Genomic DNA, 16,965 nt, shown 5'->3' on the forward strand with positions numbered 1-16,965 from the left:
ACAATGTAGAACATAGCAAAAATAAAGAAAAAACCCTTGAATGTGGTGTGACTGGTACTGTATGTGAAAGAGAGGGTGTTTGGGTACTGTGGGATTCTTTAATCAGTTTTGCTCATTAGACAGGTCAGAGTTTGTTTGAAGTTGTTGAGTGGTATTGAGTTTTTTGACAATACACTGTGGACTTGTTTCAAAGTAGAGAGACCCACAGTAGCTACTGTAATTGAGTACTGGCAGTGTCTGCTATGGCAGTTGGGAAGGTACAAGTTACCTGAAAAAGATCTAATCTCTCAAAGTGCACCAAATTCATGCATTTACAGTTGAAGTCGGAAGTTTACATACACCTTAGCCAAATACATTTAAACTCAGTTTTTCACAATTCCTAACATCCTAGTAAAAAAATCCCTGTCTTAGGTCAGTTAGGATCACCACTTCATTTTAAGAATGTGAAATGCCAGAATAATAAGAGAGAATTATTTATTTCAGCTTTTATTTCTTTCATCACATTGCCAGTGGGTCAGAAGTTTATATACACTCAATTAGTATTTAGTAGCATTGCCTTGATTTTTTTTTAACTTGGGTCAAATGTTTCGGGTAGCCTTCCACCAGCGCCCCACAATGAGTTGTGTGAATTTTGGCCCATTCCTCCTGACAGAGCTGGTGTAACTGAGTCAGGTTTGTAGGCCTCCTTGCTCGCACATGCTTTTTTCAGTTCTGCCCACACATTTTCTATAGGATTGAGGTCAGGGCTTTGTGATGGCCACTCCAATACCTTGACTTTGTTGTCCTTAAGCCATTTTGTCACAACTTTGGAAGTATGGTTGGGGTCACTGTCCATTTGAAATACATCCACAAGTACACCTCCAATTGACTCAAATTATGTTAATTAGCCTATCAGAAGCTTCTAAAGCCATGACATTTTCTGGAATTTTCCAAGCTGTTTAAAGGCACAGTCAACTTAGTATATGTAAACTTCTGACCCACTGGAATTGTGATATAGTGAGTTAAATGAAATAATCCGTCTGTAAACAATTGTGGGAAAAATTACTTGTGTCATGCACAAAGTAGATGTCCTAACTGTGACGACCCTCCCACTCTGTCTGCCGTATTCTCTCTTTGTTCTTGTTTCCTTATTAGGATGCCGGTGGGCGGAGTTGGAAGGGTCGTCAGCTAAATGGGAAACACCTGGGCCCGGCTGTGTCCCAGAATAAATAGACCTCTTCCACAGTCATTGGGGAGACTCTCTCCATGCAGACACCTTGTTGTTTTTGGTTGTGCTAGTTTTGGTTGTTTGCTTTGGCACCTTTCAACACTCTGCATTATTACATTCAGGTATGCAAAACACTCACTTACACTACTGATTACACACACCATTGTTAGTTACTTTATTTAATAAATATATATTTTGATACTCCTTGTCTCCACGTTGTCTCCCTTTTGTTGCGAACTCAGAGCCGGTTCGTGACTTGCCAAAACTATAGTTTGTTAACAAGAAATTTGTGGAGTGGTTGAAAAACGAGTTTTAATGACTCCAACCTAAGTGTGTAAACTTCCCACTTCAACTGTAGTTAATGTTTGGGGGGTGGGGGAGGATGCCCACAAACCCCCAATGTTTTAAAATCCTAGAAAATACTGTTGGTCAACAGCTTATTTTGGCATGTGAAAAGAGCAAAAATCAAACCTGTTCCGAATAAATAATTGTTGGATTGCATCATTTCACATCTAATCCTACACTCGTTAAAAACCCACCACCCTACTCCACTAAATCTATCTAGTCATACTTCAGGCCAACAGCCTGAAAGGACAGGACGCCATCTTCTCAAATCTACACGCTGTATCTCTTCTCGTACAAGCAAATACTTCTATGCAGCTGCCACCACAACCTCTATTTTCTGCGACTTATCCCTTCAGTACAGTTAATAACCATTGCTATGAACGCTAAAAAGACAATCTTACTGAAACATCACTCCTCAGCCTATCCCTCTGTACTGCTACAGATCTACTACTCACACCACTCCTCTCAGGATCCCTCCCCTTGAACCATCTTCCTCTACTTCCTTCACTGCCTCAGCATATGACAACGTCTGCACTATTCTAACCCTGGAATCCTCAACCTGCCTCTCTCGCACAGGAAATGTCTGATCCCCGGCCCCATGGGCACCCCTACAATTAACACATACCACTACTTTCCCCAATGCTACACATTCCTTTGTCTCATGCACTTCTCACACCTAGGAACCTCCCTCCTACACACTGCTGCCACATGCCCATAAGCTTGACACCTGTAACAACATAATTTGTACGGTATAACTGAAATATCGTAACATCACTTGGTCGGGCAATGACTCAATATAAAAACGACAGACTATGACTCTTCTGTTTCACCACTCAGTCTGCGTCGCACCAAACATTACAAACACTGGGAATCTTCCCCTTCAGTTGGTCCACTTTCACATTTACCGCTACCTCAGTAATAACTCCCTTCACATTTACCGTTACCTCAGTAATAACTCCCTTCACATTTACCGTTACCTCAGTAATAACTCCCTTCACATTTACCGCTACCTCAGTAATAACTCCCTTCACATTTACCGCTACCTCAGTAATAACTCCCTTCACATTTACCGCTACCTCAGTAATAACTCCCTTCACATTTACCGCTACCTCAGTAATAACTCCCTTCACATTTACCGCTACCTCAGTAATAACTCCCTTCACATTTACCGTTACCTCAGTAATAACTCCCTTCAATGGTGTTCTTTTCTTGAGAGTAAAAACAATTCACATTTCTTGCCCCCATTTGTTTAACGCGGAACACCTGCTCCCTCTGACCAGCAGAAACACAAACAATTATCACAAGACCACTTCTGGTTACCCTCACCGATTCCACAGGACCCAACTCTGTTTTCACCCAGCCTGAAACCACTAATGGATCAGCCATAAGGCAAGGGCCCCTTTTTCCAAAAAATGTCACTCCTACTGTCAGACTCATCTTTATCCTGACCCTCAGTGCCTCGGGCTCCAAGAACTTCACCACACCTACCACCTCCGATACTTCGCCCTCATTCACTCACATTTCTCCTCCTGTCTTCAGCTCCCTCTGCTTACACTTTCTACCGTTATTCTTCGACAAACCATCTCCCTTTTTTCCACCATTTTTAAACCGATTCAAGCTCACCCTCTTCCTCCCTCTCTTTGACCTCTGCCTTTCTTTTTCCCCTCCTCCGTATTTCAAGTATACATCTCCTTATGACAGGGATCATGAACTAGATTCAGCTGTGGGCCGATTTTTTTTCCTCGAGCGGATGGTCGGGGGGCAGGAACATAATTGCAAATTGACCGCAAGAAGCCCAAACATATGTTTGACAAACAATTTCAAGCCTTTCTTACATTTGTATACGATCCCATGTTTCTCTCTATTATGCGTGGGAATACTTGGGAACAGATTTCTTAAATTAAAATCGCTTGGAGCTGATAAACATTTTGCTCAGAAAACCACCCGCGGGCCGCCAGTTAGGGAACGTTGCCTTATGATAATATTGCACTTCTCCTAACATACATCTCGTTCTTGCACTCTCAAGGGATGCCATTTTCATGACCTTCCTCAAAGTGTACAAAGAGGCATGGTTGTGGGTGCCATGCCAACCAACACAATACAATGTCAATGAAGAAGAGGCATGGTTGTGGGTGCCATGCCAACCAACACAATACAATGTCAATGAAGAAGAGGCATTACACAGACAGTTTGTCCTGTTTGTATTTATAATTCAATTCAAGGATACTTGGCAATATTTTATACACAGATTACATCCAGATTATGACATAACAATACACTCATATTGTTTACTTCTGATGTCAATCCATACAAGCCCTTCTCCTGAGCTTAAAAAAAGAATGTCTGAATTCTGTCATAATCCTACTGGGCAAAAACAGGTTGAATCAACGTTGTTTCCACGTCATTTCAACCAAAAACTTCAACGCGATGACGTTGAGTCAACGTGGAAAACTGATTGGATTTGAAAACAGTATTTAAATGTAAGGGAATCTAATTTGAAAAAATTGGCTAAAACTTTTGACCTAAATGTTTTGTTGATTTCACGTTGAACTCACAACCAAATATGAATTAAAACTAGACGTTGAACTGACGTCTGTGCCCAGCGGGATGATTCAATGGACATATTTTGTATTCAATAGGATATCCCACAGGGCATTCTTCTCTTGATGCTGTACTACTCGTTTCAACAGGAAGGTTGTATTTTAGATCAACTTATCAATGACCTTGTACAACATATAATAGTGATCCAATGTGCCTTTACACATCTCACTCATCAGTTTAAAAAGTAAAGCAGAAACATTGTTTAACAACGTAAACTGTAGGCCTATCTGACCTCTGTTACTGTGAACTGTTGTAATGATATGTAAGGTTATGATACTGTAGTGTTTAAAGGGGCGATATGCAATTGTAACATACATTTTTAGACTTATAAATGAATGATACTGTATAATCGCTATTGATTCTTGAAAACTATTCATTTATAATCCCTCATGAGATTATTTCAACTGTCACACTCCATCAGAACCCCAAAATATAAGCTTGTTTTCCTCCAGTGTTTGGAAACATTGTAAATGTAAACAAACCCTGTATAGCCCAAAACATGGTTAAAATGAACATTTTGAGATCATGGATAGTCAGTCCAAAGCTAAAATCATCATTATGACATCATGAATGGTCAGTCCATAGCAGATCATTTTGAGATCATGAATGGTCAGTCCATAGCAGATCATTATGACAACATGAATGGTCAGTCCATAGCAGATCATTATGACATCATGAATGGTCAGTCCATAGCAGATCATTTTGAGATCATGAATGGTCAGTCCATAGCAGATCATTATGACAACATGAATGGTCAGTCCATAGCAGATCATTTTGAGATCATGGATGGTTAGTCCATAGCTATAATGATCATTTTGAGATCATGAATGGTCACTCCATAGCTAAAATGATCATCATGACATCATGAATAGTCAGTCCGTAGCTCTGCCTATTAATGTGAAAGTGGTTACATTTCTCCAGGTCCATCCCTAAGCTTTATACCAAAACAAGCGTGCCTCGCTTTGTTATTGGTTCAACTTTGGATTGGTCCTTTAATGTGTTAGATATTGTTGTTTGTTGTCTGTGCTATGCATCCAGAATAAATCACTTTGGATAAAAGCTTCTGCTAAATGGAAGAAAATAAATGGAAGAAAGATGTAACGTTTTCAGCATATGTTCGCACAGTCGGAAATTGCCTTTAAAAGCTGCATTGTCGACAACCCACGGTCAGATGAACTCTCAGCATGAATCTGTGTCCTGGAACGCAGTTTCTATACAAATATATATCAAATGCTTTAGTGAATAAGAGATTTTCTATAATGAAAGCAACGGTGAGGCTTCTCTAATGAGCAACACCATTGAGGACTTTCACCATTTTGAAGTAGTCAAAATGGTGGGGCTTCCTGTGGGTTAAGGAAGGAATGTATAATTCCATCCAGGTCAGCAGAAGGAGTTAACCAATGAATTATAGTCCTGAGCTAACATTCCATAACTGCAAGTAGCAGTAAATCACCAACCTTGGCTTTGTACCTGTTCAGATTATACACACTCCACCAAAATAGGTGGTGGTATGTACCTTTTCAGTTTATTTGCTACCTTCCAATACACTCATAGAAATAGAAGATATGGACTATTTTAAAATGGAAATCACCCTCAATGGTGCTGCCCAATCCCATACTGACACAGAAGACAGCATCCTTTCCTAGTTAGCTTATGTAGCCTCTTCCTTCACAACACTCTCCTCGACCTCAACTTCTCTCTCTTTTCCATCTTCCTCCTCCTCTTTGACAATCACATTGAGAGTAAAGGTAGGATTCTCTCCAATATGTATTCTTTGATGTTTCTTAAAATTTCCTGAATAATTGAAGCTCTTCCCACATTGAGTGCAGTGGTAAGGCTTCTCTCCATTATGTATTTTTTTATGTTCCTTAAGGCTTCCTAAATTATCAAAGCTCTTCCCACAAAAATAGCAGTGGTTAGGCTTCTCTCCTGTGTGGACTCTCTGGTGTTTCTGTAGGGTATCTGCCACACGGAAATTCTTCCCACATTGGGTGCAGTGGTAAGGCTTCTCTCCACTATGTACTATCTCATGTCTCTTAAGGTTTGCTTTCTCACTGAAACTCTTCCCACATTGGGTGCAGTGGTACGGTTTCTCTCCCGTGTGTACTTTTTGATGATTATTTAGATTACCTAAGGAACTGAAACTCTTCCCACATTGAGGGCAGGGGTAACTCCCACGACCAGGTAGTCTTGATGTACTCGGGTCAACTACACCACTAGTTTCCTCCTCTTCCTCAACCTCTCTCTTTTCCTTCTCATGTACTCTCTCATGTCTCTTAAGGTTTGCTTTCTCACTGAAACTCTTCCCACATGCAGAGCAGTGAAAAGGTTTCTCTCCAGTGTGTACTCTCTGATGATTCTTTAGATTACTTGAGGAACTAAAATTCTTTCCACATTGAGAACAGGGGTAACGACCATAATCTGGTAGTCTCGATGTATCTGGGTCTTCCTCCTCCTCTTTGACAATCACATTGAGAGTACAGTCACCATCCTCCTCTTTGACAATCACATTGGGAGTACAGTCACCATCCTCATTTTTGACAATCACATTGAGAGTACAGTCACCATCCTCCTCTTTGACAATCACATTGAGATTACAGGTAGGTTTCACTCCAATGTGACTTTGCTGATGTTTCTTAAAGGTTCCTGAATGATGGAAGCTCTTCCCACAAAGAGAGCAGTGGTAAGGCTTCTCTCCACTATGTATTCTTTGATGTTCCTTAAGGCTTCCAGAATGATTAAAGCTCTTCCCACAAAGAGAGCAGTGGTGAGGCTTCTCTCCTGTGTGGATTCTCTGGTGTTTCTGTAGGGTATCTGCCATACGGAAATTCTTCCCACATTTGAAGCAGTTGTAAGGCTTCTCTCCACTATGTACCCTCTCATGTCTCTTAAGGTGTGCTTTCTCACGGAAACGCTTCCCACATGCTAAGCAGTGGAAAGGTTTCTCTCCAGTGTGTACTCTTTGATGATTCTTTAGATTACTTGAGGAACTAAAATTCTTCCCACATTGAGGGCAGGGGTAACTCCCACGACCAGGTAGTCTTGAGGTACCTGGGTCAACTACACCTTTACTTTCCTCAACTTCTCTCTTTACCTTATCATTGATTTCCCTCTCGCCCTCCTCCTCTTTAACAATCACATTGACAGTACAGGTAGGCTTCTCTTCTACGTGTATTCGCTGATGACTCTTTAGGTTTCCGGGTTGATTGAAACTCTTCCCACAAATAGAGCAGTGGTAAGGCTTCTCCCTACTGTGTGATCTCTGGTGATTTTTTAGATCTCCTGCAAAACGGAATTTCTTTCCACACTCAGTGCAGTGGTAAGGTTTCTCCCCTGTATGTATTCTCTGGTGTTCCTTAAGGCTTCCTGAATGATTAAAGCTCTTTCCACATGTGGTGCAGTGGTAAGGCTTCTCTTCACTATGTACTCGCTCGTGTCTATTAAGATTTACTTTCTCACTGAAACCCCTCCCACATGTGGAGCAGTGGAAAGGTTTCTCTCCAGTGTGTACTCTTTGATGATTTTTTAGGCTTACTTCTCTTGTAAAACTCTTCCCACAAGCAGAGCAGTGGAAAGGTTTCTCTCCTGTGTGAGTTCTCTTATGATTCTTTAGAATTCCTGCCCGACTGAAACGCTTCCCACATTGGGTGCAGTGGTGAGGCTTCTCCCCTGTATGTATTCTTTGGTGTTCTGTAAGGTTTCCTGAACGATTAAAGCTCTTCCCACACTGGGAGCAGTGGTAAGGCTTCTCCCCTGTATGTATTCTCTGGTGACTTTTTAGACTTCCAAGCTGAGTGAATCCCTCCCCACATCTAGCGCAGTGGTATGGCTTATTTTTACTGTGTGATCTCTGATGACTCTTTAGGTCTCCTGTCCGACTGAAACTCTTCCCACATTGGGAGCAGAGGTATGTCTTCTTTATTTTGGGAGTCTGTTTGAGTGATTTGAGGTGAGTTGGACAAATAAAGCTGTCGCTACAGCAGGGTTGGGGCTTCTGTCTGCATTGTTTATGATTTCCTGATGCTGTGGGACTGGGCTTGCTGTCTGAGCCTGGGTTGGAGCTCTTTCCTGTAGGAATATGAACACATATTGGGTAAGAAACAGAAAGAGAAACAAAGGCTTTTAGGCTTAGAAATGCAGGAATTAACCATAAATAACGGCTGAAAAAACTAGATATCGGTTTTCAGGGTGTGGTTTGATGTGGGTGAGTTATGTTCGAATATCCTACTCTGGCAGTTAGTTGTTTGTCCCTCTTGAGTCACGGTAGCAACAACATATCCTACCGCTTCCTCAAAATAATCTCAGATCAATCAAGAAATCTGTAATTAGTGGAGAGCCGTGATATAGTGATAGAACTCCCCTACACCAATCACATTTAAGACTCCCCACCAGAGACCAGGGTTCCATACCCTTCACCAATCACATGTATTAGTTCCTAGAATCACTAGCTAGCTAGCCAGCCAGGCAAGTTCCATCTCTGTGTTTGTCAATGAAGCAGGTACATTGAGCAGGCAGGCCACGTTAGCTCAATCAGCTTATCAAGTCACTGGCGACACATGTGCTTCGGTACCGTTTTGTTTCTTACAACTTCCTCGCTATCTATTACCAGAGTGTGTAAGTCTGGTAATGTTTCATAGCGAATTATGTTATAAAACAGGTCGTGGCGGGACACAAGATGTTCGCGAATGGGAATTTTGGAATATTGACAAGTGGCAGTTGGGATACAAGTGTGCATCGTCTCAATTCCCCATTTGCCCAAAACAATGGCAGACTGGAGTGATCACCAGGCCTGGAGTTTCCTGATGTTAAGGGGCAAGGCCATTTGGCTTTCAAGAGGTGCCCAATCTGCCAGGGCACCAAGGCCACCTGCCAGGGCACCAGGGCCATCTGCCAGGGCACCAAGGCAATTAGACAATTAAATTGATTTGAAAACCCCAAAAAAACACTAGCTCTTCTGTTAAGAAAAACATAAGTGTATGTCAATGTACAGAAATAATTATCCTACACGTCAAAGTGTAGGTGATAGACATTGGTATTGACTAATGCCTGTCATGTTTGACAAATATAATGAAGGATAATTAATATTAAGGTCTAAAGGCTTGATTCTGTCATACCAGAGGCACTGTTCATTCAGATAGGAGAGAAAAACCAATGACTGTTGAGCACCGCAACATCACCCACCTTGCAATCTGAGCGGAGGCAGTCAACATTTTTTTTAACTATTTAACCATAAACGCTAAATGCAATTTGGAACATTTGCGCTTATAGCCTACTGCCGTGTGAACATTGCTGAGCTTATAGCCCATCCGGTTTCTTCATGCATCGCGCCGACAGAAACAAACATCTATCTATCTATGCCTTATGATTAACGAGTCATGGGGTGATCATAACAACATACAAGAACTCAAGTCCTTTTGTTCACCTGACCTAGAATTCCTTATGATCAAATGCCGACCGCATTATCTACCTAGAGAATTCTCTTCAATTATAATCACAGCCGTGTATATCCCCCTCAAGCAGACACCTTAACGGCCCTGAAAGAACTTCATTGGACTATGTAAACTGGAAACCACATATCCGCATTTATTGTAGCTGGGGATTTTAACAAGGCTAATCTGAAAACAAGGCTCTCTAAATTTTATCAGCATATTGAATGCGCGACCCGGGCTGGCAACACTCTGGATCATTGCTACTCTAATTTCTGTGACGCATACAAAGCCCTCCCTCGCCCTCCTTCGGCAAATCTGACCACGACTCCATTTTGTTGCTCCCAGCCTATAGACAGAAACTAAAACAGGAAACGCCCGTGCTCAGTTCTGTTCAATGCTGGTCCGACCAATCTGATTACACGCTTCAAGATTGCTTCGATCACGTGGACTGGTATATGTTCCGGATAGCATCGGACAATAACACTGATGTATACGCTTATTCGGTGAGCGAGTTTATCGGTGATCTGGTACCCACGGTGACGATTAAATCCTTCCCCAACCAGAAACCGTGGATTGATGGCAGCATTCGTGCAAAACTGAAATCGCGAACCACTGCTTTTAATCCTGGCAAGGCGACCGGAAACATGACCGAATACAAACAGTGTAGCTATTCCCTCCGCAAGGCAATCAAACAAGCTAAGCGTCAGTATAGAGACAAAGTAGAGTTGCAATTCAACGGCTCAGACACGAGACGTATGTGGCAGGGTCTACAGTCAATCACGGACTACAAAAAGAAAACCAGCCCCGTCGCGGACACCAATGTCTTGCTCCCAGACAAACTAAACAACTTCTTTGCTCGCTTTGAGGACAATACAGTGCCACTGACACGGCCCACTACCAAAACCTGCGGGCTCTCCTTCACTGCAGCCAACGTGAGGAAAACATTTAAACGTGTTAACGGCCCAGACGGCATCCCTAGCCGCGTCCTCAGAGCATGCGCAGACCAGCTGGCTGGTGTGTTTACAGACATATTCAATCAATCCCTATCCCAGTCTGCTGTGTTTCAAGAGGGCCACCATTGTTCCTGTTCCCATGAAATCTAAGGTAACTGAACTAGACGACTATCGCCCCATAGCACTCACTGTCATCATGAAGTGCTTTGAGACACTAGTCAAGGATCATATCGACGCCACCCTACCTGTCACCCTAGACCCACTCCATTTTGCTTACCACCCCAATAGGTCCACAGACAAAGCAATCGCAACCACACTGCCCTATCCCATCTGAACAAGAGGAATACCTATGTAAGAATGCTGTTGATCGATTACAGCTCAGCATTTAACACCATAGTACCCTCCAAACCTGTCATTAAGCTCGAGACCCTGGGTCTCAACCCCGCACTATGCAACTGGGTCCTGGACTTTGACGGGCCGCCCCTAGGTAACAATATTTCCACCCCGCTGATCCTCAACACTGGGGCCCCACAAGGGTGCGTTCTCTGCCCTTTCCTGTACTCCCTGTTCACCCATGACTGCGTGGCCATGCACGCCTCCAACTCAATCATCAAGTTTGCAGACGACACTACAGTGGTAGGCTTGATTAACAACAACGACGAGACGGCCTACAGGGAGGAGGTGAGGGCCCTCGGAGTGTGGTGTCCCGAAAATAACTTCACACTCAACGTCAACAAAACAAAGGAGATGATCGTGGACTTCAGGAAACAGCAGAGGGAGCACTCCCCTATCCACATCGACAGGACAGTAGTGGAGAAGGTGGAAAGTTAAGTTCCACGGCGTACCCATCACGGACAAACGGAAATGGTCCACCCACACAGACAGCGTGGTGAAGAAGGAGCAACAGCGCCACTTCAACCTCAGGAGGCTGAATAAATTTGGCTTGTCACCAAAAACACTCAAACTTTTACAGATGCACAATCGAGAGCTTCCTGTCGGGCTGTATCACCGCCTGGTACAGCAACTGCTCCGCCCACAACCGTAGGCTCTCCAGAGGGTAGTGAGGTCTGCACAACGCATCACTGGGGGCAAACTACCTGCCCTCCAGGACACCTACACCACCCGATGTCACAGGAAGGCCAAAAAGATCCTCAAGGACAACAACCACCCGAGCCACTGCCTGTTCACCCCGCTATCATCCAGAAGGCGCGGTCAGTACAGGTGCATCAAAGCTAGGACCGAGAGACTGAAAAACAGCTTCTATCTCAAGGCCATCAGACTGTTAAACAGCCATCACTAACATTGAGTGGCTTCTGCCAACATACAGACTCAATCTCTAGCCACTTTTAAAAATAACATTTGGATGTAATAAATGTATCACTAGTCACTTAAACAATGTCACTTTATATAATGTTTACATACCCTACATTACTCATCTCATATGTATATACTGTACTCTATACCATATACTGCATCTTGCCTATGCCGTTCGGCCATCGCTCATCCATATATTTATATGTACATATTCTTAATAATTCCTTTACACTTGTGTGTATAAGGTAGTTGTTGTGAAATTGTTAGATATTAGTGCACGGTCGGAACTAGAAGCACAAGCATTTCGCTACACTCGCATTAACATCTACTAACCATGTGTGTAACCAATAAAATTTAATTTGATTTACTGCCGTGTGCACATTGCTGAGCTTATAGCGTGAAGAAATAATACTTTACAAAAGAAATATGTAACTAAACATTCTGATCAGCCTCATTGTTATTAAAGGGTGTTTTGATGTAGTGGTTGGATTCATTTGGGATCCATCACCCCACAACTGTCCCATAGTCTGGTTTGGAATATTTACTTCTCGCACAGAACAACAAGCTGACCAATAGAATAGGTCAACTTTTGTACTATGGGGGGATAGTACATTGACATAGTAAAATTAGCAGCCTGTTCGTTACTCATCTTGTCGACCAAAAAGTGGACATTTCGTCTAACATCTTCAATATGCGTCTTGGAATCCGATAAGACCGTTGCATCCCCCGATGTGTCGGCCTTCGCTAGCAGCCTACCCCGATGTGCCGGCCTTCGCTAGCAGCCTACCCCGATGTGCCGGCCTTCGCTAGCAGCCTACCCCGATGTGCCGGCCTTCGCTAGCAGCCTACCCCGATGTGCCGGCCTTCGCTAGCAGCCTACCCCGATGTGCCGGCCTTCGCTAGCAGCCTACCCCGATGTGCCGGCCTTCGCTAGCAGCCTACCCCGATGTGTCGGCCTTCGCTAGCAGCCTACCCCGATGTGTCGGCCTTCGCTAGCAGCCTACCCCGATGTGTCGGCCTTCGCTAGCAGCCTACCCCGATGTGTCGGCCTTCGCTAGCAGCCTACCCCGATGTGTCGGCCTTCGCTAGCAGCCTACCCCGATGTGTCGGCCTTCGCTAGCAGCCTACCCCGATGTGTCGGCCTTCGCTAGCAGCCTACCCCGATGTGTCGGCCTTCGCTAGAAGCCTACCCCGATGTGTCGGCCTTCGCTAGCAGCCTACCCCGATGTGTCGGCCTTCGCTAGCAGCCTACCCCGATGTGTCGGCCTTCGCTAGCAGCCTTCCCTGATGTGTCGGCCTTCGCTAGCACTCTACCCCGATGTGTCGGCCTTCGCTAGCAGCCTTCCCCGATGTGTCGGTCTTCGCCAGCAGTCTACCCCGATGTGTCGGTCTTCGCCAGGAGTCTACCCCGATGTGTCGGTCTTCGCCAGCAGTCTACCCCGATGTGTCGGTCTTCGCCAGCAGTCTACCCCGATGTGTCGGTCTTCGCTAGTAGCCTACCCCGATGTGTCGGTCTTCGCTAGTAGCCTACCTCGGAGCTGCGACGACTGTGAGATGGACCCGAACACGTGACGGGCATTGGCTAATAAGAATTGAGATATCTGAGAGAGCCATGTGAGTGAAAGGTGCTTCGGAGCAAAGCGGTTGGCAGCTAGAAGGGAATGGCTACCCAGACTATGCAAATAGTCTGCATAGCCATTTGATTAGCTGTTCAGGAGTCTTATGGCTTGGGGGTAGAAGCTATTTAGGAGCCTCTTGAACCTAGACTTGACGCTCTGGTACTGCTTCCCGTGAGGTAGCAGAGAGAACAGTCTATGACTTGGGTGGCTGGAGTCTTTGACAATTTTTAGGACCTTCCTCTGACACCGCCTGGTATAGAGGTCCTGGATGGCAGGAAACTTGGCCCTGGTGATGTACTGGGCCGTACGCACTACCCTCTGTAGTGCCTTGTGGCCGAGCAGTTGCCATACCAGGCAGTGATGCAATCCGTCAGGATGCTCTCGATGGTGTAGCTGTAAAAATCTGATGACCCATGCCAAATCTTTGTGTCTCCTTTGGGGGAATAGGTTTTGTCGTGCCCTCTTCACGACTGTCTTGGTGTGCTTGCACCATGTTAGCTTGTTGGTGATGTGGACACCAAGGAACCTGAAGCTCTCAACCTGCTCCACTGCAGCCCCGTCGATGAGAATGGGGGCGTGCTCGGTCCGCCTTTTTCCTGTAGTCCACAATCATCTCCTTTGTCTTGATCACATTGAGGGAGAGGTTGTTGTCCTTGCACCATACGGTCAGGTCTCTGACCTCCTCCCTATAGGCTGTCTCATTGTTGTCAGTGATCAGGCCTACTACCACTGTTGTGTTAGTGGGGCACGATTGGAATCCAAACACAACCCTCATGTCCGTCGTGATGACCTCAGTTACACAAATCTCACAACTGTTTTGGAATATACTTTATTACCAAAATTATCCTACTTACACTTTAGTCAATATTGAAAGTGGAATAAATGTTTGACTAATATCGATGCCACATAAGCCATTTTCAACCAGAGAAGTTGGTTTTTGCATTCAGTTGCTCTTTAATTTGTTGGGATGTGAGCCAGAGGGCGAGTACATTAACAGAGCATTGAAAGAAAGGCTTTACAAGGGGCTTGTTGCTTTAAATCACACAGTGATAACACAAATTAAATATATAAAGTATTATAATGTTTGGGGATAAAGCAATTCGTGCTCCCTCCCAAACACAGCCTGAACTCAAGTCAAAGAGGATGTAAGTCTGAACATTTTCCATTTTAGTCATTTAGCAGACGTGCTTAAAATCAGAGCGACTTGCAGTTAGTGCATCCATCTTAAGTAGGTGAGACCACCACATTTCTCAATCATAGTAAGTGCATGTTTCCTCAATAAAGTAGCTATCAGCAAAGTCTGTGCTAGTGGGAAAAGACAGCCAGAACTCACCTGAATCACTGTTTTCTTCTTCCTTGATTTCTCTCTCCTCCTCTTTCACGATCACATTGAGTTCCAGTGTTTGACTGCAGTCCTCCAGCTTCACTGACATCACCTCTGGAACCTGTTGTGAGCTTCTCTGGGCTGGAACACCACAGCCAGAACCCGGCTGTGACATGGTAGGATGGGTAGATCTAAAAGCGGAGACCCAAATAGTTCAGGATGGTTTTCACAAATGGATCTTTCGTGGGATTGCTACAGAAAAGACAACACATATGTAACGTTTGCTAAATGAGCTAACCACACATCACGTCCAACAGGGATTAACATAAATCGGTAGCTATTAGCAACGGTTGGTCCAGCTAATGTAGCTAGCTAGCTAATTCCTCGCTAGTCATTTCGCTCACAATGAGACGATAGCTGGCTACCAAACGCAAGTCACACTTCAACCGTTATCCTGAACTGAAGTTAGCTACCTAGCTAAAGAAACGGGTTGGAGGGGTGTAGGTAGCTAACTATCTAGCGTGCTAATCGCTCATGGCTAGCTGGGACAACATCATCAAGGCCCAGCAGTGGAATGATTTTAGTATAAACCGGTAGCCAGGTAGCTCAGCAGCGGTTGGTCCAGCTAATTTAGCTAGCTAGCTAATTCCTCGCTAGTCATTTTGCTCACAATGAGACGATAGCTGGCTACCAAACGCAAGTCACACTTCAACCGTTACCCTGAACTGGAGTTAGCTAACTAATATTAGCTATACTAACGGATTGGAGGTTGTAACTAACTATCTAGCTGACTAATGGCTAACTTGCTGGGAAAACAACAAAGACAGGCCGCGGCAACCACTGCAAATCCATGGAATGCGTTAGTTTACATACCCAACTACAAGGTCACATTTCAAATGTAAATACCTGAACAATTAATTTTCTGTAATTGTTTGGCTGTAAGTGCAAATTATGAGATCCAGTGAGAGCAATCAGAATCGTTCAATGTATTATTCTATATGGTATAAACACATCTGTATGACGGGATCTTCTTCTTCGATGTGGTTTAACGGCGGTTGGCATCCAATACACGTTGCATTGCCGCCACCATCTAGACTGGAGTATAACTCCCTTATAGTTTGCTTTAAAAAAAAATGTGAATAAATGAACAAATACCCTACCATCTAACCTTACACTAATTAAAAACCCACCACCCTACTCCACTAAATATATGTAGTCGTACCTCAGGCCAACAGCCTGAAAGGACAGGACACCACCACTCAACACACCCTGTAACTCTTATGTCAAATCTCGTTCAACCAAATACTTCTCTGCAGCTGCCACCACAACTTCAATTTTCTGCGACTTATGTTCCATCCCTGCAGTACAGTTGATAACCATTGCTATAAATTCAAAAAATCCAATCTTACTGAAGCATATATCACTCGTTGGCCTTTCCCTCTGTGCTGGTACAGATCTACTACCCATTGTGATCCTCTCAGGATCCCTCTCCCTTGACCCATCTTTCTCTACTTTCTTCACTGCCTCAACATATGACAACTTCTGCACTATTCTAACCCTGGTAACCTCAACCTGCCTCTCTCTCACCGGACATGTCTGATCCCCAGCCCCATGTTGTTACAGGAGTCAAGCTTATGGGCATGTTGCAGCAGAGTGTAGGAGGGAGGTTCCTAGGTGTGCAGAAGGGCATGAGACAATTAACACATACCGCTTCTTTCCCCAATGCTACACATTCCTTTGTCTCATGCCCTTCTGCACACCTCTCACACCTAGGAACCTCCCTCCTACACACTGCAGCAACATGCCCATAAGCTTGACTACTGTAACAACATAATGTATTTAAATAATGACTAGATCCTCATGTCTCCGCCCTAAGAATGGGAGTCGTTGTCCCAAAGGTGGGAAGGAAAGCAACAAGCTTATGTCTGCATATTGAGTCATATAAACACATTGAATAACGCTGTATTCCCAAGTGGACAGATGTTGGAGAGAGTGAAACCTCTTGCAGCACCTCTCCCTCACTGGTAGGGGCTCTTGCAGCTCCTGAGTGGCGCAGCAGTCGAAGGCACTGCATCTCAGTGCTAGAGGCATCACTACAGACACCCTGGTTCGAATCCAGGCTGTATCACAACTGGCCGTGATTGGGAGTCCCATAGGGCGGTGCACAATTGGC

The 16,965-nt window shown here is 44.3% G+C and overlaps 1 protein-coding gene across 1 annotated transcript; it reads right to left on the bottom strand.

Annotated features, from left to right (window-relative positions):
* Positions 1-3,736: 3,736 nt before the first annotated feature.
* Positions 3,737-15,872, bottom strand: LOC106594789 (zinc finger protein 271). Its single transcript, XM_014186179.2, has 3 exons — positions 15,699-15,872; positions 14,802-14,983; positions 3,737-8,221 (listed from the first exon to the last, which is right to left on the bottom strand). The coding sequence occupies exons 2-3, from the start codon at positions 14,965-14,967 to the stop codon at positions 5,805-5,807; spliced, it is 2,583 nt and encodes an 860-aa protein (XP_014041654.1). The 5' UTR covers positions 14,968-14,983; positions 15,699-15,872; the 3' UTR covers positions 3,737-5,804.
* Between the last annotated feature and the right edge of the window lie 1,093 nt (positions 15,873-16,965).

Source organism: Salmo salar, chromosome ssa02 (genome assembly GCF_905237065.1).
Source record: "Salmo salar chromosome ssa02, Ssal_v3.1, whole genome shotgun sequence".
NCBI lineage: Eukaryota > Metazoa > Chordata > Actinopteri > Salmoniformes > Salmonidae > Salmo > Salmo salar.

Coding starts and splice junctions, on each gene's coding strand:
- LOC106594789 (XM_014186179.2), bottom strand. CDS start 14,967: ATGTCACAGCCGGGTTCTGGCTGTGGTGTTCCAGCCCAGAGAAGCTCA. Junction 8,222..14,801: donor AGAAGAAAACAGTGATTCAG/GTGAGTTCTGGC, acceptor ATATTCCTACAG/GAAAGAGCTCCAACCCAGGC.